The sequence below is a fragment of the Crocodylus siamensis genome, chromosome 8 (genome assembly GCF_052110815.1).
Source record: "Crocodylus siamensis isolate JL-2025a chromosome 8, ASM5211081v1, whole genome shotgun sequence".
NCBI classification, from domain to species: Eukaryota; Metazoa; Chordata; order Crocodylia; family Crocodylidae; genus Crocodylus; species Crocodylus siamensis.
The window spans coordinates 4725462-4747358 of record NC_143402.1 but is presented as its reverse complement, the minus strand read 5'-3'; the positions used below and the strand labels follow the sequence as shown (position 1 = coordinate 4747358).

Sequence of the window (21897 nt, the reverse complement as noted above, 5' to 3'; positions counted from 1 at the left end):
GCTAAGGAAGTACGGGCTGGATGAATGGACTGTAAGGTGGATAGAAAACTGGCATGATCATCCGGCTCAACAGCTAGTGATGAATGGCATGATATTTAGTTGGCTGCCAGAGCAAAGTCCTGCACTGAGGAGGGAACAATCCCATGCACCAGTACAGGCTGGGGACCAACTGGCTAAGCAGCAGCTCTGCAGAAAGTACCTGGGGATTATGGTGGACAATAAGATATGAGCCAGCAGTGCGCCCTTGTTGCCAAGAAGGCTAATGGCATCCCGGGCTGCATCGGTAGGAGCATTGCCAGCAGATCGAGGGCAGTGCTTCTTCCCCTCTATTTGGTCCTGGTGAGGCCACATCTGGAGTCCTGTGTCCAGTTTTGGCCCCCCACTACAGAAAGGATGTGGACACATTGGAGAGAGTCCAGCGGAGGGCAATGAAAACAGTTGTGGGGCTGGGGGACAGGACTGGTGAGGAGAGGCCGAGGGAACTGGGCTGATTTAGTCCGGAGAAGAGAAGACCGAGGGGGATTGAGTAGCAGCCGACACCTCCCTGCCGGGGGGCTGCACAGAGGATGAAGCTGGGCTGGTCTCAGTGGGGGCAGACGACAGGACAAGAAGCAATGGGCTCAAGCTTCAGCAAGGGAAGTTGAGGTTGGCTATTAGGAAAAACTTTCTCACAAGGAGGGTGGTGAAGCAGTGGGACAGGTTACCTAGAAAGGTTGTGGAAGGTCCTTAAAAGCCTTTAAGGCTTTTAAGACCCATCTTGACAAAAGGCCTGGCTGGGCTGATCTAGTTGGGGCTGGTCCTGCTTTGAGCTGGGGATTGCTCTAGATGTGACCTCCTGACATCCCTTCCAGCCCTCATTTTCTATGATTGCATGAAATTAAAACCAATTCTTGGGGTGTGTTGCTTTCTAGGCACAAGCCATTCACTTTTGGGTTGAGATCCCTCAGTGGAGTGAATGAGTACATGCTGCTTATAACCACCATTATTCCAAGTATAACTGGAACAAGTCACAGTAACAGCACGCCCAGAATTTGTTTAACAGATTTAAACTCCAAGAGGAAAGCTGCCTTGATGGCTGGACGTCTACAACCATTAGCAGAGACCAGATGTCATGCGCTGGTTTGTGGCTGACTTCCATTTCTTTCATGCACCCGTGGGGCAGTAGGCACGTGGGCTGATTGGACTGGCTAGGGTTATCTCTTGTGTGCTCTGGCTGAATTACCTCCATACCTCTGCAACTGTGTGTATTGTTGCCTTTATGCTGTTAGCTGGCCGGTTATCTGCTTTCCTTTGCTTTCCATGACTTGCCAGGCTTTAAGCATACTATTCAAATAGCAGTGCTGATTCTTTACATGCGAGGGGAGACAGAGATTTACTTAAGTTTACTTATTTTCTTTCCATGAGAAATGACTAAACAGATGACTAAAGCGCTCCCATTCCCAGGAAAGCTCAGCAGGGTTTAGCTTTGCAATGTTGGACGTTGCAGTTCCAGGCATTTCCCTTTTAGCAAGGCTTTGGGTGGAAACCTCTGGAAACCTCCAGACTTGCCTAAAAACAAATGAATGCAATCAATAAGGCTTCCACATGGAAAGTTTTGGAGACCTGAAATTCTTTGCGGAGTCGTAAAGGATGGGATGAGATGACTATGAGTTGATTTAGCTGTCTCTGCAGAGTGAGGTATACCTAGTGTGTATGCTGTGCGAATACTTTGGTGGTGACGGTGTCTCAGGCAATGACTTATATTACCAGTGCATACAGAACAGAGCAGTTTTGCAGGCAAGATAGGGAATCAACTTGTTTAAATACATAACTTTTTCACTTCCTAGTATGATGGTGACTGGCTCCTAGGAAAAAGTATTGAACAATGCAGGACAGAAAGTGCCATACAATCAATGCTATTTTCTTGACCTGGAGCACCGTGTAGGCTTTTCAAACTCTTTCTGGTAGAGCATTTCTTAGAATTAATAATGAGCTGAATCATTTTGCAATAACTCTTGTATAACAGCATATTAACCTTCTGATAACAATATTTAAAAACTATTTGCCTCATTACAGTTCAGTGTTCTTGTATTACAGTCCTCGTGACTGCCATAACATACAACTTGTACTATTTTTCTTAATAAGTTGGAGAACATGGTTTTTATCCCTACCCCTATTACTTTTGGGAGACTTGTCTTGTTGCTTAAGTTATTATGGGAGTATAATAATAACATGCAGCGCTTTTCATAGTGAAAATCCCCTTACAAGAAATAATTAGCAGCGACACTGGTGACTTATGCCCACTGCAACGAGAAATATATTCAACTAGTTATTGAAAAACATATCCGCTCAAATCTTCAGAGCCTCGCAGTTGTTGCACAGAGAAACTTTTTTTTTGCTTCTGTAGAAAAGGGACTGACTACAAGGCTTGAGAATCAGATCGACAAAGAACAGGTCATGTAATTTATACTAACACACTTTCACCTTTGTTAGCGCCTCGGCATTGTGCTGGCATGTAAATAACGTGCACGCCAACCTTCTCATCTGCACGCACTTGCAACCGAAATCGTGAGTCAGGATTAGCAATCTCTCGAACAATGATTTACAGACACACAAAGGTAAGGATGACAATGCTGTGGGAGTCATCGCTTAGAGGGCTCCTGAATTGAAAGCGCAGGTTTCTGCAAGTGCAGATGAGTGGTTGAGCTTGTGAAATCAATGCCGATCTGCTCTGCTTTTCTTTTAACCCGTGGAGTGAATTGAGAAGACGAATCTTGTTTTACAAGATGATCTCATGCTAATTGGGAGGCATTCACATGGACTTAGCTGATGCTCAGTCGCTTGGCAAGGGGTATAACTTTATATCAAGCTGGTTTTTAAGGGCCTAATGCTCCAACTGCATTTGGGCAGGAGGACACTGGTGACCATGCAGCTGGTGTGCTCCAAAGGGAATAGGACCAAATGCTTCGCCGACACTGGGACGTGCTGGGGAACAGCGAAGCAGTGCCTCCCAACCCAGACTACTGTGCAGTCATGGTGGGGAAGCAGTTTAGGGGAGGACAGAAGCTGTGGCAGTCTGGAAAGCTACAGGATACACCTGACTCTCCCAGCCCCATATACTACACTGCTGTTTGTCCTGCAGGTGTGGGTCAAGAGTGGCTCAGACCTGCTCCCTGGCTTTTCTGATGCTGCCTGGAGTTGCTGCTCATATGCATGCGACTGTAGGGTGAGGGGGCTGCCTGCTAGCTCAGGCTCCTCTTTCTGGTTCACAAAATACCAAGTTCTTCTCTGGGCATCTCCGCCACTCCAGTCAGCCCAAATGCATGGGGAAAGCAGCATGTGGGCTTATGGCAAAAGGAGAGTGGAGTGGCACAGGGGTGGGTGCAGAGGTGGGGCCAAGAGCTACATGCGAACAACTTCCCACGGCCTGGCTGGCCACAGAAGCACGAGTCCACCTTAAACCAGTGAAACCCTGCTGCCCTGCGTTGTGCTGCTTCCCTTCCAATACAGGAGATGCTGGATTTGGTCAAGGATTGTTTTGGGGCCACAAAGCAGCTGCATGGGCTGATGGATGAATGGTGTAGGGCTGCTTCGAGCTGCACAGGCCTGGCATTGTATGCAGGGATTCCCCTTAACCTGCTAGCCAGAGGACATCTCTAGGTGGCATAATGCTGCCACGATGGCTCCCTGTGCCACCTTCCAGTCTGAGTGGGGAAACTTGAGGCGGGGGGAAAAAGTGTGTTATCGTGGAGACACGACATTACGGGCTACTGAGGAACCTGTTCTAATAGCGACCTCTCCACGGGGCAAGGCGGTACCAAGACCGACCCTGGACTTCATGGGCGAGAGGGTTTTTATCTAAAGCAATCAACCTGTCCGTCACTCTTACCATGGTCTGTTCTGGACTTTGCAGCGCAGGGTGGCAGTTTGGCTCTGTCAGTCTATTTCTAGCAGTCGAAAGGTCAGGCGATCTCCTCACAAAGGCTCCCCACTTGGATAGCAGCATGTTTCCCTGCACTGGCTGGCACGCCTCTCCTGCCGCACGTACAGGGTCGTAAGCAACATCCTCCCCCTGCCCGAGGAATGTGCCAGGACCAGGAATCCAGGAGGCAACGACGCAGAGTAACCCACTGACCTTTCTCGAACACGGCGCTCTCAACTCAGCTGCCAAGTAGCCCCTGGACATTGCTTTGAACCGAGATGCCAAGTTCAGAGGAGCAGCCGCTGTTCAACTGCTGCTGGTGGAAATGGAGAATGAATGGAAATGCAATCCAGTCTTGCATCTCTATGCACTGGTGTGCTTCTCAGGTGGGATGTGCACTGACTGCAGCATCCCAAAGAGCCGTGGTCATTGCAAAAGGAGCAGGGTTTTTTCAGGTTTTTTTTTTTCATTTACCCCGGCACGCTGAATTCTCCTTTCATGCCTGAACTTCTAAGATCCTTCCTTAAAATAAAGCATCCCCCCCACGAACAACATCTGTGAGATATCTATATATCTATCTATATCTATAGATTTGGATCAATATATCTATATCTATATATGTCTATAGATATAGCTATCTATATAGATTATAGATAGATATATCTATATAGATATATATAAATAAATAAAAAATTACCTTCTGCATCGCATCAAAATGATTCTCTTTCAAGTTGACTATATCAAGCTACCCTTCCTCGTGCATTTTATTTGAATCTCTCTGGGCGTTTTCTCTCCAGCTTGCCTGCTCACGTGGGCTGTGTTTTCAAAATCACAGATGTGGCGATATTACAGTAACCTGGCCCTTTGGAAACGAATCCTCGGCAAGCACGCAGCTCAGAAGTGCTTACAGGATGAGCCCATCCATATAAATAGCTTGCAAGCCAGAGCAGCACCTGCCATCTTTGATACGTCTTGCACTTCCCACAAATCACTTGCACATTCTGCTTTTGATCACTGCCATTGTCTGTGTTAAGCCCCACTTCTTCTCCTATAATCCTCCTATTTCAGTGAATAGAATATTTTGCATATGGGGAGGATTTCTGGTATGTCAGGGATGGCCAAGTATTTAGTGGACATAATACCATGTGCGACTATAGAGGACAGAGAAACGGGAATGGGGACGGACCTTGTCATCTAAGTGAAAGGAGGCTTTCAAAAGGGACCTGAAGCCTGTCAGTTTTACGGTGTTTTTTTTATCCCGTCTTCGAAGGGGTTGACAATCGGTTTTCTGAACGCAGCGTAGCTGTGCTGCTATTTCTGTCTGTGAGGAAGCTGGATGGGAGCGTGTTTCTGGAGTGGGTAGTATGGGTTGTCTTGGTTGTCCATCTCCCAGGTCAGCGACTGTGTCACCAGGGTGTGACTGTGCCTGCTCGTAGTACGCGAGTGACTTCAGCACTGATTGCAAAATATTTCCCTACCCCATACAATTAGGATCCTAACGTCAGGATGGTCAGCTCAGGCTAACTTCATCTCAGCTGTGCTTCCACTTACCTCCTTGGTCTTCCCACTTGGGTGAGTGTTTTGCCCAGGGGCTAAATCTGCTGGTAGAAGTTCAAATCTGCTGGTAGAAGTGTTTTGGCAAATTTCTCTCCTTGGTGTGGACAAATGCATAATTCCAGTGAGATGATAGCAGCGGGGTAACGGCTTGTCCGCTGTGCCATGGTAGCTCTCTATGTGCTTCCTCTTGGCCTGTGATGAGTGCAAGATAAACCAGGATGGATTAGCTCTGTTCCACTGAGGGCTAAACTGCCCTGGCATAATCTTGGCTTTTATCATCTAGGGTCATGAACCTAGTCAGTGCATGGTAAGCCACCGCTGCCTGGTAATTCACTGCAGTGCCTTTTTGTCTGTACCTGCAGTCTCTGAACAACCCCCCTGAAGTCAGTAAGGCATCTAGCGAGAGCAAAATGCAGTCCTGATACCTCCCACCTTTAAGAGCTGTGGAAACCGGCTCTTAAAACGAGATCAACAACACAATCAAAATGAGGAAAACTTTTGCTTTGCTGCAATGATGACGTGTAAAGTGACGGTCAGTATAAGAACAGCAGCTTTGCTACAAAGACGCATGCAAGCGAGAGATGAAGGCATTTGGGCAGGCAATGGGAAACCTTGGCAAGTGATTGTAATCCGTGGCGTTACTGTCTCCACCAGGGCATCCGCGACAGAAATCGGCTCCAACGGCTTGAAGAGAAAAGAGCCCGTAGGAAGCGAGCAGCTCCTGAACCACCCAACCATGACCTATACATTTGCAACCGTGGCCATGATCATGCAAAACTTGGAGTGGGCTATTCAGTCACATGAGGTATTGCAAACCGTCTACGTCCTAGGCTGCAATATCCACCGTCTCCCGTAGACGAAAGGATGCCAAAGAAGGTCGGTACGAAGAGCCAGATGTCTCTGGGCTGGGAATCGGTGAGCATTCACTGAACGATACTGGAAGCCTTTGTTACCAGTGGGCATTCGGACATTTTTTACTCTCCTCTGTTTCAGAGAAACTCACTTGTAACCCGGCACTGCACAAGTTTGAAATGCTGGAGTTAGCTCCCATGTGTGGGAAGGGCTGCAGGGGCTGTTCTTGTCCAGCTATCTGGATTCATCTTCTATTGCACGGTTGCCTGAGATGGCAGGGGATTGAATTGCATGACTGAGGTGGTCCCTCCCAGTCCTTTGGTCCTATAGATGCTATTATATTTTGTCACTTGTAACGAGCATCTTCTGCTGCCCCCGCAAAATCCAGCCCTCCAAAACTGGGGTGCATGTATTAAGTAGGGAAGCTGTTTTTCTGCCTGGGGTAGAAGCGTGTTGGTTTAGTTCCTGCTGCATTGTGCAGCAGCCTGGGCAACCCAGGGAGTCGGCTGACTTGAAGGCTCGTCAGTCGTCACCCTACAGGCTCATGATCATCTCTCTTTTTTAATGGTTTTGATGTTCCACTAATCAGGCTAACCTTTCTTCAGACAATTTTGCTGTCTGCTAGCTGCTCCTGTCTTTCTCCTCCTATTTCACAGCTCTTCAGCTCTTTTCAAAGGATGCTCTTTAGCTTTTTCAAAAATCATAGATCCCTCCCCCATGGCGACCATTTTCAGCAGCAGCTAGGGTTTCAGCTTTAGTTAAGCAGGACAGGGAGGTTGAGTCCACTGAAGATTAACTTCTGTCCCTGTTCTATGCAGTCATCATTCTGGGAAAATCCCTTTTTCTTTGTTTTACCTTTCAGAAACATGAGGTTTATAAATCTCTGATAATTCAAGGTTATTAGCGTCCCTGTTTTTTTTTTTTTTTAAAGGCTACAGCAGGTCCACATAATGGCTGGAAACCCTTTACCTCAGTAATAGTATTGTTTTGGCCCACAACTGTTTGAATAAACAGTGCTCTCCCTTTGGTTTCAGGAGTCCAACGTTGTTTTTGCTTTCATTTTTAACCATTTTTAACTACTTTTTCTTTCCGTTCTGTGCCTATGCCCTATTTCCTTGTGGTGGTCCTGATGTCCTGAGACTGCAAAAGGGAGATGCCAGTAGTCTGCATGACTTGGTTGCATTATCAAACCGCCAAAGGCATGCGTTTGTGAAGCTCGTGCAGAAGTGTGGTTGCTTTCAGGGTAGAGGCCTGGGTATATATGCAGTAAAATAGCTGGACACGGATGCTTGTGCCACTTTCCACATCTCGAACACTATAGGTACACATCTCCTTGCAAATGTTTTTCTTGAAAGGGCCAAATATGCAACCTCCAGTTCCTTCCTGTCGCTGTGCAAAGAGCCCAGATGAGAAGGTGGATTTTTCCTTGACTCTGTGTGGAGGATGGTGGCAAACAGGCTCCTTGCATGAGGTCCCAAGGCAAAAGGGAGGTTCCCCTTTGAGGACACTTTGCAGGATCATGACTGCCTGCAAATGCAATGTTAGAGATCAAGAGCAAGAGTGAACGCAAGGTATCTGGCCCAGAGGAGGGGATAAAAGAGCTCTACCTTGCACATTAAAAGGTGTCAAAAGCAGGTTGAATTAGATTTGCAGATATTTAGCTACTGCATGAAGAGACCTGTAAAGAGTTAATTTTAGCTTTAAACAGGACCCTTTAAATGGGGTCTAAGGCATCTAGAGGCAATGGGCAGTTGTGGACTTTCTTGCACGCGGTATTTAAGAGCACCACGCTGTGGCCCCATCACCGCGCTAGTCCTTCAGAGGCGAAAAAACTCACTTTTTTTGTGCTGTTGCCCACTACTTCACCACGGAGCAAAGAGAAGCGAAAGCCTGCAGGTTACGCTTGCCCTCATCCCCGCTAAATCCTTTGCCATGCTTATCACGGCATCTTTCTTCCTCCAGCCTGAAAACAGATGGCACGAGCGTTTATAAACGGTCCGTCGTAATGGTCTTACAGGGTTTCAGCTGTGAGATTTGCGGGCTGAAACCCTTCGTGGTTTCCAGAACGGCAGAGGATGACTTCTCCAGACCGATCCCGACCCTTTCAAACGCTTCCTGCTGGAAAGGGTTAAATACAACCTGGATGTTTTGTGCAGCCAAAAATACACTCGATTGTTTGCTGTGGCCTTGCGGTTTAACGTCGTTGGCCTAACGAGACACTCTTAGGCATGCCGAGAAGCCGGCTGACATGCAAGGAGTTGGAGGCACGGCGCTCTCATTGGCCTGTTCAGGGAGAAGCGAAGGCTGGTTGCTATTTAAAACCACAGCAGTTGTGTCAATAAGGGTGTGACGTTATTTAAGATGGCTCAGGAAGCCAGAAGTTTTTATAAATGATTCTTCTGCTTACCCCAGCGGATTTGGGATCTGAAGTGTTTACAAACAGAGCCGGGGCTCGTTTTGCAGCTTCTGCTTCCAGGGGGTCCGAGCCCCTGCCATATAGTTAAGCAGTGAGAAAGAGGAATAAATAACTGGACATTAGCAGGCAGAGACGGAGCGACTGGACTTGAGGCAGACAACAAATCTTGTGGCTGTAAATGATACAGCTGCAGTAGGGTGAGGGGAGGGAGGACGAGGGCTGGCCCAGGGCCTCTTGCTGGGGGAGAAGAGCAGAATATTTGCGCATTACGATTGAAAGAGATGCCGTTTCTCGTGGTGCTGGAGCTAGGTACGAAAGACTGGGGTGGGATGTCTGGAAACAAAACGCTTGCTAAGCCAGCAGACAGAGCTTGGGATGAGAAACCAGGGATGGGGAAGAGTCTGGGCAGGGATGACGACCGGCTGGAAGGGCACAGGGCAGAAAAGGTGGCGTGTGGGTGTAACACGCTCCTCCACAGCCTGGGATGGCAATCAAGATGCCTGAGACTCACCTCTGCTGCCAGCAAATGCCCAAGAAACCCACTGGCAACGTGCATGTGTCACCCCCTCCAGAGGGTAACAACCTACTAGTGCAACCAGTTGCCTCTTTAGATCAAAGGGCAGGGGCCTTTGTGGTGTATGGAGAGGTGTCCGTGATGCCACAGGGTAGAAACTCTGAGGGGGTTTTCAGGTTGCTTTCTTAAAGAACCTATAGCAAATCCAATATACAGGCCATCCAACCGAGAGGGGAGCCCGGGAGAAAATAGTGCACGATTGTGTAATGACACACTCCATCACACCAACACAAAGGGGTTGCATTAATGTCCAGCAGGCCACTTCAGCTGCTTGACTTTACTACCTTTTGTTTCTTTCATTGGATTTTTGTGCAAATATTCTTTTCTAGCATGCAGGAGCTAGAACGGGAGCCTATTTGCTTGAAGAAAATTGAGACCTACTGGTAAAATGATGCTGGAGAACTGTTGGATATCACTTCACTCTTCATCAACAGGCACCGTCTTGTTCCCGCCTGGACCGGCTCTACGAGCATGATGGGTACAAGGACCGAGCAAGAGTCCCCCAAACTACAGATGCACCAAATGTGATTTCAGATGTGTCCAGCGACCGCTGTGATCTCTTTTTACACGCAAATTGGACATCTGTGCATGCAAAGCTGCACTTGTGTAGCTAATGGATGGGTTTATTTAATTTTCAGACACTCGTTTTTTTTAAAATTCAACACCTGAGAGACGATGTGAAAGCTGCTATATATAGGCAACTTGGTGAATGAGATTTTAAATTGGTTTCCAGTGAATTATCATCGTGAAGCCAAGGATGGGCAGGCATTTTACAAAATACACTGTTGGATGGGCTCCTTCCCAGAAGTTGCTCAGTCTTCAACGAGCGTGGGAAGAGGCCAGGAGGACTCTAGTCAATCAGAGGCAAGCCCAGGCTGGGAGCTGGTGGGGAAGACGGAAGAGGGGCTGTTGAAAGAGGAATGGTAAAAGGCTTCATACACAAGATGATGAAAGAAACTGCTACAGAAGCACAAAACAGGAGATACTTCATCAGAGACAATGGAGGTCTGCCTATTTAAAACCAGTGTGGAGGAGCGGGGGATGAAGCCCACTGAATCGAGACGGGAAGAAAGGAGCATATGGGGGAAGAGGGGAAAAAACCATGAAGATGTACGATAAGAAACAGGACCCGAGACATACGGCAACATCCAGCTGTAGAGGCGATGACAATTTAAATCTCATGTGGGAAAGGAGAGGAGGAATAACAAGGATCAGAGCAGTGGGAAATGACTGAGCTCATGCCTATCGTTCGACAGCTCTGCAGCAAAGCATTTGTTAGTCGGTAGAAAATACCTCACCGTGTGCACAGCTTGATTTTTTTTTTTGCCATGCTTATCACTTTGTGTTCAAGTTTTCAATGTCTTCAAACGATCTGGTCTTTAGCTGCCATTTGAAGATGAAATGTAAAGGTCTACAGATAGACCGGGTTTGAGTTTTCTGAGCTCAAAAAAAAAAAAAAAAAGGCTGAGAAATGTTATAGCTAACTCTTTCTCTCTGTCTGGCATAAATCAGGCACAGAATAATTTTGTCAAGCATTTAAAAACAAATTGATCATGAGACATGTCACGATACTCTGAAGGCAGGCGCTGATGAGGACTTCCATAGAAAAACCGCATTGCTAACAACGTGATAGGTTAGCAGCTTTCCTTTTCATGCTTTTCAATACCATCCTTTAGCCCAGCTATTGCTTTATTTGCTCCGGTAGCTCTATATATCCCACTTATTTGTTTAAGTCATCTGCTTCCTTACTATCTAACCCTCTTCTGGTGCGGGATGATATCCTTTATTGGGCTCAGACCAACCTTGTGTCTTGAGGAAGGCCATTTGGAGCCCAAAGCTTGCCTAACATCCCATCCAGCAGTACAGCTGGTCCAGTCAAAGCTATCACCCCCCAGAAAACTTACTTCTCACATATTTCCTGGACCATTGTAGCTACAACAACACCCCGCCTATACTAATCATTCCCAGACTGCTAACATTTTGTCTCCAGTTGCATCCTTTTGTAGTGCTCTAGAGAGGTCTTCCCCGTCACTCCTAGTTTATTCCTGGTTTTCAGATACTGGGCCTTGTGAATTTTGTACTCCTTGCCACCTCCCTCGACCTGCTGTTTTCTTTCAGCCCTGTAAAGCCTGCAGATCACCTGTCAGCGTCCTGTCATGTGCTGGAGCGGCCGAGCATCCTGTTTCCATAGCACTGTAACAAGTGTGAAGTTTTATGGAAGGACTAAGATGCAAGCTGTACTCAAAGGGAAGCCTTGATTTGCATTTACCCCTCGAGTCAATCGTCTTGCACTTTTTTATTTTACATTGTAAGGAAGTGAGGATGGCCGGATGGTGAGCTCACGATGCGAATAAGGATGCTGGACTTGGAGCCATTCCACATGCTCACCCACCTCTCAAAGATGCTGAAAAGTCAGAATAGTGCCTCGCTGGCATGTCAGGACCCTGGCATTACTTAGTCTTGTTAATCTCCCAGTCCAGTCTCCCATCTCTTTGTCTTAACTGGTCTTTATGGGGCCAACCTTCTCTTTCCTTTGGCTTGATGCTTCCTACACGTGAGAGGCGAGACATGGAGGCTCTGCTTCTGCGCAGCTTAACCCTTGTAAGAAGAGAGAAAGCTGGCTTAGGATATTCTGGGTCAGCCACAGGCCTTCACGACACCTGGGAATAAGAGAAATTTTGCAGCCTTTAGAAACATTATCACTTGCCTTAGCTGGAAGACTCGTGCCCTCCCCACTTCCCCTCTCCCTCCAGGGTGGAAGTGAAAATTGGGCTACCAAAATGGGGCAGGATGACCTATCCAAGCAGTAGCGTATTCTCATGGGCAACTTCTGCATGCTTCCTCATGCAGTCTGGCAAGGAAAAAGATGCCTTTAGAGCAACTGGGAATTGGGACCCACAGCCCCTTGTTGAGAATGACAGTGCCTGGTATCTTAAACTGGATGGTGTTGGTGCATACTGGTGTCCAGAATCATCTCATGACAAGGGGTGTGTGCATGTGCACATGGGAAAACACCTGTTCCTTTAAAAGGCAGCTGGCTGGTGCCTTTGATGCCAGGCTGTAGATCAGCACCCACTCCAGGGTTAAGCGCTAGCAGCAGCAGTGTGAAATAGGTAAGAGGGGCTTGCAGAGCTTTGTGCCAAGTTCTGGGGTTTGTGGTTTGGGTACTGGGACTCTGCTTGGCCATTTGGGTTTGGATGAAGTTTGAAGCCATGGCAAGCTTCCTTTCCTCCCTTCTCTCCTCACCCACACTCAGTCGTTCTTCAGTTTTGCAGGCTTTTTGCAAAACCTGCAACACAGGGACACTCCCAGCTTAAACTGTGTGCCCCACAGCTTCTCTTGGAGAGGAATAGGGTGGCTTGTCAGATCAGCAGGAGCCACGACATCAGCTGCCGTGTTAAAAAAAAAAAAAAATGACAAAGCATGAATTTTCAGACACTAAGGGCTATGAAAAAACTATCCTGGTGAGTGGTGCACCATCTGTAGTTGGTAGGCAGGCATCTTCTATTGATCATGTAGCAGTTTCTACTCATTTCTTGCCTTTAGAGGGGGAAAAAAAGGCAATCTCGTGCCAAAACATGTGCATTATGGGTTTGTTTGTTTTTAAATTTGACACTTAAAGGTACAAAGGTACCAGATTTGTACAAAGGGCATCAGGTTCCAATTTGGTTTGGTGGCTTGCTTTTCTCAGGATGGGGCCCTAGCTTCTTTTTGGACATTTTGCCCTTAATTCTGCTTTGCTAGCCCTCTGCTGCTAACGTCTGCCGTAGGCTTGTTCTCCTGTACAATGCTGGCCAACTTCTCTTACATCACTGGTGTATTCTTCATTGTTTTCTACTGCAATGTAACTTATTGACTGAACACCCTAAAATGCCTGCCAGTCTGTGCCTGCCTGCCTTTAATAGCTCAGGTATTACTATATTTTAGCAGGCAAATGATTCATTGTGATCAGGTGCAAAGAAACTCTGTCACAAAGGAGGATGAGATTTCTCTGAACAAGAGCTGGCACTTGGGTCCTAGTCTGCATCTTAGCTTTGTATCTTTAGTTCAGAAAGACTGGCATGCCTCTGTGGGTAACAGCACAACTTTGAGAGGGGATATGTTTTTAAAATAGAAACATTATTAGGTCTGTGCTTAGTTTTCTTGCCCGTGGATTAGCCCAAATCTATGCAAACACTCCTGATAAATCGAGACCTTTTAAACTGGATCATTCCTTGATAAGCCATGTTAAATATTGTTTGTTCATTAATGATTTTCATGAATGAAGTACATTTGACAAGTGAGTTTTTCATCACAAATATCCTTTTTCCATATTTCTTTCATGTCAGGGTATATGTCAAACAAACTTTTTCCTAACCCCCCCATTACAGTATGTTTATTCTCCTAACTCCAGAGCCTGAGATGGATCTGCTATGAGACTGTTCCTCTTAAATGCATTTGATAGTAGGAGTTCAAGTGCCTTTGGATTTTGTATGCTTGATATTAAAATGGATCCTTGGGCATTAAATCATCATCTAGGAAGCTCATCAACTTGGTAACTTTATAAAGAATTTTATTTTGCTTAAACTCCAGTTCCTGTGGTCCTTACGGAAAGTAGAGGCTTGTCTGTGGATGGTGATGAAACTAAATGAGGATGGGTAGAGGAAGGTGGTTATATATAACCCTCTGTTAGTTGCTCAGTGGTTTGGAAGACTTGATCCTCTATGTGAAGGATTTCCTTGCCCCCTCCCAAGGGCCCTGATCCAGCTGGGCTGCCCAGGGTTTCCTGTACAGCGCCTCAAGCCAGTTTGCTCAGCCAACTGGGCCAGTGCACAGCCCCGAGACTCGATCTCCCAAGCGCCGACCGTGTTTAGCGGTGAAGAGTGACAACCCCAAGGAGCAGGGCAACCGTGCCGAATGCCCGATGTCCCTTCATTTAGATGGAAACGCTGAGCGTCAAAGAGGTTGAAGCTTCGCTCTGCGAGTGCGTGATGATTATTGCTCCTCTCTGCATAGGACTGCTCTGCTGTTTGCCTGAATTATTTAGAGAAATTAGGCTGCCATCTCCATGCTGCCCATTAGTTAGCACTCTGTTTGCATCCAGCCATTGCTCCTTGGCAATCGGGAATAGGAATGTTTTGCACGGCAAGCTGTTAGCTCGTAGGGCCTGGACAGTGTGCTTGGGACTATAGGAACAGTAAAATATGCTAGGGATTCATAGATGCTAGGGTCAGAGGGGACCTCAACAGATCACCAAGTCCAACCCCTAAATTAGATTAAGCATCTTCTAGAATCAGAGTGGACCTCTCTTAGTCTGTCCTACAACGTTGCGTCTGCAAAACGTTGAACGAGCCTATGTTCGCAGGCCCTCTTCGCGGCAGGACCTTTGTCAGCTATGACTGATGCAAGGGAGCTTCTGTGGCTATCCAGCCCCTGGCAGAAGGATGTATAGGCTTGTGTCTTCTGCTGGCTGTAGTGGCCCCTTCAGCAGCTGGTGGTACCCCAGGGTGCACCCCATCCCCTGCTAGCACACCATCACTGCACAGTCACATTGCATGCTCTGGTGATTGGGTGATGATGGCTATTGTCTGCTGCCAGAAACTGGTTAAAGCTCTAACCCGAAAGAGAACAAGACCTATCTGGTCCAGGTCATTTGGTTTTCTGCAGCTGGCAAACTTTCCAGAATCACCTTTTTTTTCCAGAACAAGCAGGAATCAAAGGTAGCGTCCTTTTCCCTTTTTTTTTTTTCATTGCTAGCAGCATCAAGACCTAACAAAAAGTGGGGTTTGTCTGAGTCTGTTACAGGCAGACTTTGGAAGGAGCGCTCGTGAACCACTGCCGATGGGTGGCTGGACGTTGCTCTATCGAAGTGATGGGCACTGCCAAATTCTAGGCGACATAAAAAAAGAAGAAGTCATTTTGAATAAAATAGAAGAAAATGTCATTATGGAGAATGTATCCCTTTCGCTATTCTTCAGTTGTGCTAGCTGAGTGCAATGAGTGTGTTACTACAGACATGAGTAGAAACAGACTTAGAAACATGATCACAAAAGTTACTATGGTCTGCCCAGCTCTTTCAAAAACCGAATTGGGAAATGTTATAGAGGTGAATTCTGAACATCTTTTGTGAACCAGTGCATCCACGAAAGGAATATTCTTAAGGGAAATGAGCAGGAAGTGGAAACCTGTGTATTATTATTCTTTTTTTTTAATTAGGGGTAGGAAAATATTTGTGTAATTCGAGTGAACGTTGAGTGAGCAAGCTGCACAACTGCCTGAGTTTCTGATGCCGTTGGAAATGCTATATCAAGGTAGTTAGGGTTTGCAAATCCATAAGGAGCTCAGTTCTAGTCCCAGCATGTCTGGAACAGCGCAGAATGGTCTAGGGATTTTTCTGGAAGGACAGATGCAACGACACTCTCACTAGAGTCCTGCCCCAAAGCCAACATGTCCAACAAAACGTGCCTAGCTCTTCTACCTTCCTGCTTCCCAACTGCATATTCCTGAGCTGTGCTGTTACAAGCTCACGGCTTTCAAATGCACTCGGCGTGTGCGTGTATGGGTGCTGCACGAGCCTAGCACGTATTATTTGCAGCCTGTAACGTGAACAACCTTGCTGTGCAGATTAAGATTGGTCCCTCCTGCCCTCGGAGTCTATGAAGCTTGAAAAGTGGCCGTGCAATATCAGAAGCTCACACTTTATTGGCTCACTTGCTGGCCCCCTCCCCTGTAAAATGCATGCCACATTTAGCTGTGACAGCTTCCTGCTACTCCCATCGGTGAGGTCTCTTTAGTTGATCAACTTTCCATAGCTCTCACTTTTTCTAAGACTGTGTGTCTGTGGGGTTTTTTTTTTCCTCTTGGACTTAGATTTGCCTGGTTTCTCGGGAGAAATTTAAAACCCTGCACATCCTAGTTTATGGTGCTGTCCAGATGAACCACTCCAGCCTTTCCTCTAAATCAAGACCTTATATCTTCCTCTTTGTCTGGCCATCTATATTCTCTCTGAATATATGAAGTTGTTTCTCTGTAACTGCTGACTCGTATGGCCCTATAGGTTTACCCAGAGGACTAAACTCCATGTAAGGACTATACATAGGTAATTGGATTATTTGGCTAATTAGACAGGCATATTTCCATTTGGATCCAGAGGAACATGTATAAAAATCATTGTACATCAATGATCTGCAATACCTAGTCTCCACCAAGACAGTATCCAAGTGCCTCACAATTGTTAATTGTTAATACCCGAAAGCTTACAAAGATGAATTTTCCAACTCTTTGTGTTGGTCTAATAATAGATATCAGACTCACCCAAAGAACATTGTCTGCCTGTGTCCTTGGATCAACACGGCTACAACCTACACCCCTGTCACAATCATTAAGGCAGACAAGGTTGTTTGGATAGATGTGATATTTTTTATTAGACCAGCTAAATAGTTGGAAAAATTGTTCTTTGCAAGCTTCTGGGTACAAACACCCTTCTTCAGGCATAAGGAGAGTCTACTGGTGATTGTGTGCTCTCCTGGATGGGGTAGAAGCTAATGTGCAAAATGCAGGTTTGTGAAAATGCAAATGTGTGGCAGTGAGGATCAGAGACCATGGGTGTGAGACAGGTAAGTGGTGTGGGGGAAAGGAGAAGGTTGACCTGGTAAATGTAGAGTGTTCACCTGGGCTTATTGGACGGCAGGCAGGTTATCATGGGCCATAAATCCAATGCCTATATTTAGTCCATGTTTTTTTGTATCCAGTAGACTTCTGAAGTGAAGTTCGTAGGCTCGTCTATAAAAGGTGTTTTGTAAATTCCCTTTGAGGATTAAAACTGAGAGATTGGAGAGAGAGTGGTTTTCTTGTGAGAAGTGTGACCCCACAGGTATTCTCATCTTCGATAGATTTTCGGTGTGCTTTCATCCCGGTATGCAGTTGTTTGGTTTCACCTACATATCTTCCATCAGGACGCTTAGTGCCATGGATGAGACGTATTACATTTCTGGAGGTGCAGCTGTAAGACCCAGGACTGGTGATGGCTCTGTTGTGGGGTGGAGATGTGTTGGCTGGTTTTACGTTTCTTGTCTCGGCGTGATCTGGATCCGCTTGGTGTGTTTAGGGCCGTTCTGGATAAGTGATCATCGAATCTAGAAAGGAAATGTTGACGCCGGAGTATTTGAGAAGAGAGTCTGATGGAGGGGTGGTGATTATTGAATTTGTGATGGAAATCAATCGGAGATTGCAGGGTTTTGGTCCAAATGATGAAGATGCCATCTTTGCCCCTCCTTTTCTGGCACCAGCTGAACCCGCTCCTAGCTCACAGAGCCCTGTGCCTGCACCACACCTGTTGGCAAGGGCAGCTCCTCCCGTCACGCCGATGCTTGGGTGGCTAAACCCAATGGACTGCTTTAGTCAAAACTAAGACTGATTTGCATTAAGTGCAAATTAGACTCACTTTGAGCAGGTTACAGGAGGCACTGTGGTTTTCCTGGCACGGCACTCAGTTCCTTACATTTTGAATACATCATGCTGTATTCCATTAGCACTTTAATTAGCATTTTGCTTTTTTTCTTTAGCTTTGTTAACTCCGTCTCTCCCATGGAGACAGTGTTTGGTATGGGAAGCAGAAGGCTAAGTACATTCCTGGCACAAGGTGTGGTTTCTTTGAAGCAGGTGGTGCTGATTGCGCTCAGTGTTTTATTTGAATTAACAGGTTCACAGGGGCAGGACTCCTCAGGCAAGCAGTCCCGCAAACCTTGATGGGTCCGTGTGCATGAGTGAGGACTGTCCATGTGCAGTGAAGCGCTACCATGAATGCTTTGAAGCGGTCTCTTGTTCTGAGTAGGCAACTTGAGGCTGGATTTTGGGAGGTAACTTGTAACTCCAGCCAAAGTCAACAGGAAAAGTGGTGCCTATTCTCCAAAAACACCCAAATGTCTTGGCTGAGACAGAAATTGAGATTGTTCAACTGTGCTGGCTACTTGTGCAAATATTGGCCCATTGGCACCGGAGAAGATCGCACATCTCTCCTTCCTCTGTCAGTAGCCCAAGTTGGAGAGAGGTATGGCCATGGGGACAAGTAGTCGCATTATTTGTCCTGACCGTTGCCTTGCTGGGTGGTTTACAGAGTATTATGCCAGGCTGGCAGACTCCACGGAGAGCCCCGAGAGCCTTCCAAGCTTTATCGCCCAGGCAGGCATGCCGAGTCCTTGCACGCTGGCTCGAGGAAACAAGGGTGTCGCAGCCCGCTGTGCGAGGGACCCGGCACAATGCTGCACTTAGCCTGTATCCACCGACTTCCCAGATGGAAACAGGTGAACAGGAGAGTCACGCATTTCTACCCCAGCCTTCTTTCCCGAGTCTAAATGGGGCTGACTTTTTTTTTTTTTCCCTCACAGACACCCCCAAAGCCCCAGGGAAATCCCTGCTCCTGTCTTCCCCTAGCCTGCCAACGAGCCAAGGGAGGGTTTAGCCATGGCTGTGTCTCCCCACGTCCTAGGTCTGGAGCATGCATGTAGTGAGGGAGCAAGCAGATGGGCCAGTGCCCCAACCCCCTCTTTGCAAGCTCCTGCAGTGCCCCGTGCAACTGCAAGGAGTCCCCCCGCCCTTGCTCTTGTCAGCACCCCCAAATCGCCAGGGCAGCTGTCCCCACGCCAGCATCCTCCCCTTGCAAACGCCCAGCGGAGCACTGCACACCAATGCACCTGCATTGCAACCTGTGGGTATGTGTGTGGGGGGGTTGCATGGGCCATCCTCACCCCTTTATTTTATTTACTTTAATTTTTTCGGCACCTGCTCCCCCCCTTGCGCCCGCACCACACCTGTTGGCACAGGCACCTCCCTCCGGCGTCTTGGGGGGCAAGGCAGGTCCTGCCCCTGGCCCGGCGGGGAGCTGGGGGGCTTCCCGGCCTGCCTGCGCCGCCGGGGAGGGGAGGAGACCTGGGGCAGGAATGCGCTCGCACTAAAAATAGAGACCCTGTGACCGGGCGCTGCGCAGTGCCTGCACCCCTGCCCCGCCGGGAGAGACCGGCGGCCCCCTCCTCCCCCCAGCTCGCGGGGCGCCCGGCCGGGGTTTCCACCCCCTGCCCGAGGGCGCGCACAGACGCCAGGTACCGCGTGGCTGCTCCCTCGCTGGCCAGCGCTCTTATCCCGGGATTTGCGCTTGCTGCTGGGGGGGGCTCCGCTTGCTCCTTCCCCCCCACCCCCCGAAATACCGCGGGGTGAGCATTTGGGCGCATCTCGATTTTCAAACTCCGCGCGGGGAGCGTCCACGCGGCCTGTTGGACTGGCCGGTGCCTCGCCGGGGGGCGGGGGTGGGGGGGACCCCACTGGCCCGCGCCGCGGGTGTGCGTGCGGGGGGCGGGGCCGCGCGGGGGGGCGGGGCCGCCGGCTTTTGTCTCGTGCAGGCCGAGCGGCGGGCGGAGGAGCTCGCTGCTGCCCGGCGCTCGCCAGCCCGCCGCCGCCGCCGCCGCCGCCGCCGCCTTCTTCCCTCAGCTCGCCGAGCCGAGCGGGCCCGCGGGCCGGCGCCGCCGCGGGTCTCCTGAAGCGCGAGCGTCTCCCGGGGGATTTTTTTTCCCACCCCCCCGAGCACGCTGGGATCTATGAGCGGGAAGGTGATCAAGCCTAAAGAAGAGAAAGATGCTTCCAAGGGTGAGTGCCCCCCCCACCCCCAGCTCCTTCCCTCGCCCCCGAATCCGTCCCCGGGGCACCCCCTCACGGGGGGATGCTGGGTGGCCACTGGGTAACCATGGAAACGGGAGGCCCGGGGAGGGGGCGAGGAGCGGCGGGGGGCCCCAGTGGCTGGGTGGGGGGCGCTTCCCTCAGCTCCTTGCGCCCTGCTCCGGGGGCGTGTGGGGCAGCCCCAGCCAGGCCCGTGCCCCTGAGGCGATGACGGGAGCCCGACTCCCCCCGCCAGTATTAAGTCTATGCCACCCCGCGGTAGGTGACCCGCAGCGGCTGGGTTTGGAGCACTGCGTGAGCGCGTTTGGCCAAGCAGCTATTGTCTATGTGCCTGCCGTAGCCTTTGTAACCGGCAGCATCACTCTCAATTTTCAGCGCGTCCGTGAACCGTTAGACACGGTAGCCTGGACCCACTCGCGGGGGCAGCGTGCCGCCCTTCCCGTGTCTCCCACCCCGGGAAAGCAGCCGTCCTACCGCAGCTTCCCACACGAGACAAAGCCCATCCGCGCGTTGTCTGGGGTCGTGGCACGTTTGGCCCAAGACCGGCCGTTTTGTCGAGCGGCTGCTGCCGTTTTAACGTTGCGCTTTTTCTTTCGACTTTCTCTTTTTGAGGGGCTCGCTTTCTTGGTTTGGGAAGTTCGTGCTAGAAGCGCTGCGTTTTGTCAACTTGCTTCTGTGTTTAAAGCTCTTCCTAAATCCAGCTCGTCCCTCTAGCTGCAGAGTCTCACCCGATATCGAGAAGTTATTTCTCCAGTCGTTTTCAGGGAAGTCCGTGGTCCAAATGTGTTCCCTAAAATATTTTTTTTTTCCTTTTTTTTAAAAAAAAAAAAAAAAAAAAAAAAAGTACTTTATTCTCAAAGTCTGGTAACTACCAGCTCCAGTGAAGGGCCTTATTTACTTAAAATGTATCAAAATAATTCAATGAGCAATGCAGAATGAATTTTTAAGGCGTTACTGTATATAATAAGCCTGCATTATAATTTTGTACCATAAGACCCTGTCATGCTTGCTCCTTTGTGCAACACGTACAGTTTTTTTTGTAATTCAAGCCTTTAATGTTAGTTCAAGGGCTGCAGATCCTTTTCATGACATGTTGACTTGACATTTTAAATGGACTTTATCTAGGGTGTGCAGCAGACTTGCATTTCCAAACGCAGGGGCAAATACATGGGGCTTCTGACCCATAATGAGTTAAACTCATCAGCCTCTGCCTGCTATGGTGGGAATGTTTCATAAAGCCTGCGTGCCAGGTGCCCTGAGGCAAACTACAAAGGCGTGACAGGGTGGTTTTTTTCTTTCTTTCTTCCTTTTGGTGCACGCACAGAAATCAGTATTCACCATTTTCCATACTGATTCACCCCACGTGACTACATAGGCCGTGCACCGCATTAGATGCAACAGAGGGGGGTCAGGGGAAGCAAGCCGGATATTCCCATAGCAGTGTGGGCGAGGGTGGTAGCGTGCAAACTACTTTTGAAGGATGGGCAGAGCCCCCGGGCAGTGGGAGGGAGATGATAGTCATCATGGGAGGCTTCTGGCCACCGGTTGCCCATTTGAATCTGATTTTTCTTCGAAGCTGTCAAAGTTTCTGGCGGTGATTGACAGGGATGACATTCCCGGCTAAATGTTTAAAACTGATGTAGCCACGCTTAAAATAGTCTGGCTCTCCTCTCTGCGTGCCGGACTGTTTGCAAGCCAGGAGATGGCTGCTTCTCCGGCTTTCTCCCTTTCCCTGCACTTTGTCCCCGCGTATACTTCTACCAACAGATGTGTGTACACATCTGCGGTGGCTAACCGGTCCTGGGAAGGCTGACGCAATTATGCCTCGTGCAAGAATGGGAAAGAGCACTCTCCTGTTTGTGTAAACTGACACTCAGCTTGCCTTCGGAGAGATTCCTCTGCCTCTCATTCTGGGGGTTAGGCGCTGTCATTTTTAAACACTAGACGTAA

At 48.6% G+C, this 21897-nt stretch overlaps 1 protein-coding gene across 3 annotated transcripts in view; it reads left to right on the top strand.

The window, feature by feature from the left end:
• The first annotated feature begins 19417 nt into the window (after positions 1-19417).
• Positions 19418-21897, top strand: part of FGF13 (fibroblast growth factor 13) — a 334864-nt gene continuing 332384 nt past the window's right edge. The window contains exon 1 of one of the 3 annotated variants that reach the window (XM_090060585.1): positions 19418-19917. In XM_090060585.1, the coding sequence (XP_089916711.1) occupies positions 19869-19917 (49 nt within the window). In that variant the 5' untranslated portion in view covers positions 19418-19868. The remainder of the gene's footprint in view (positions 19918-21897) is intronic. The other 2 variants (XM_090060587.1, XM_090060583.1) reach the window with 2 other exon arrangements.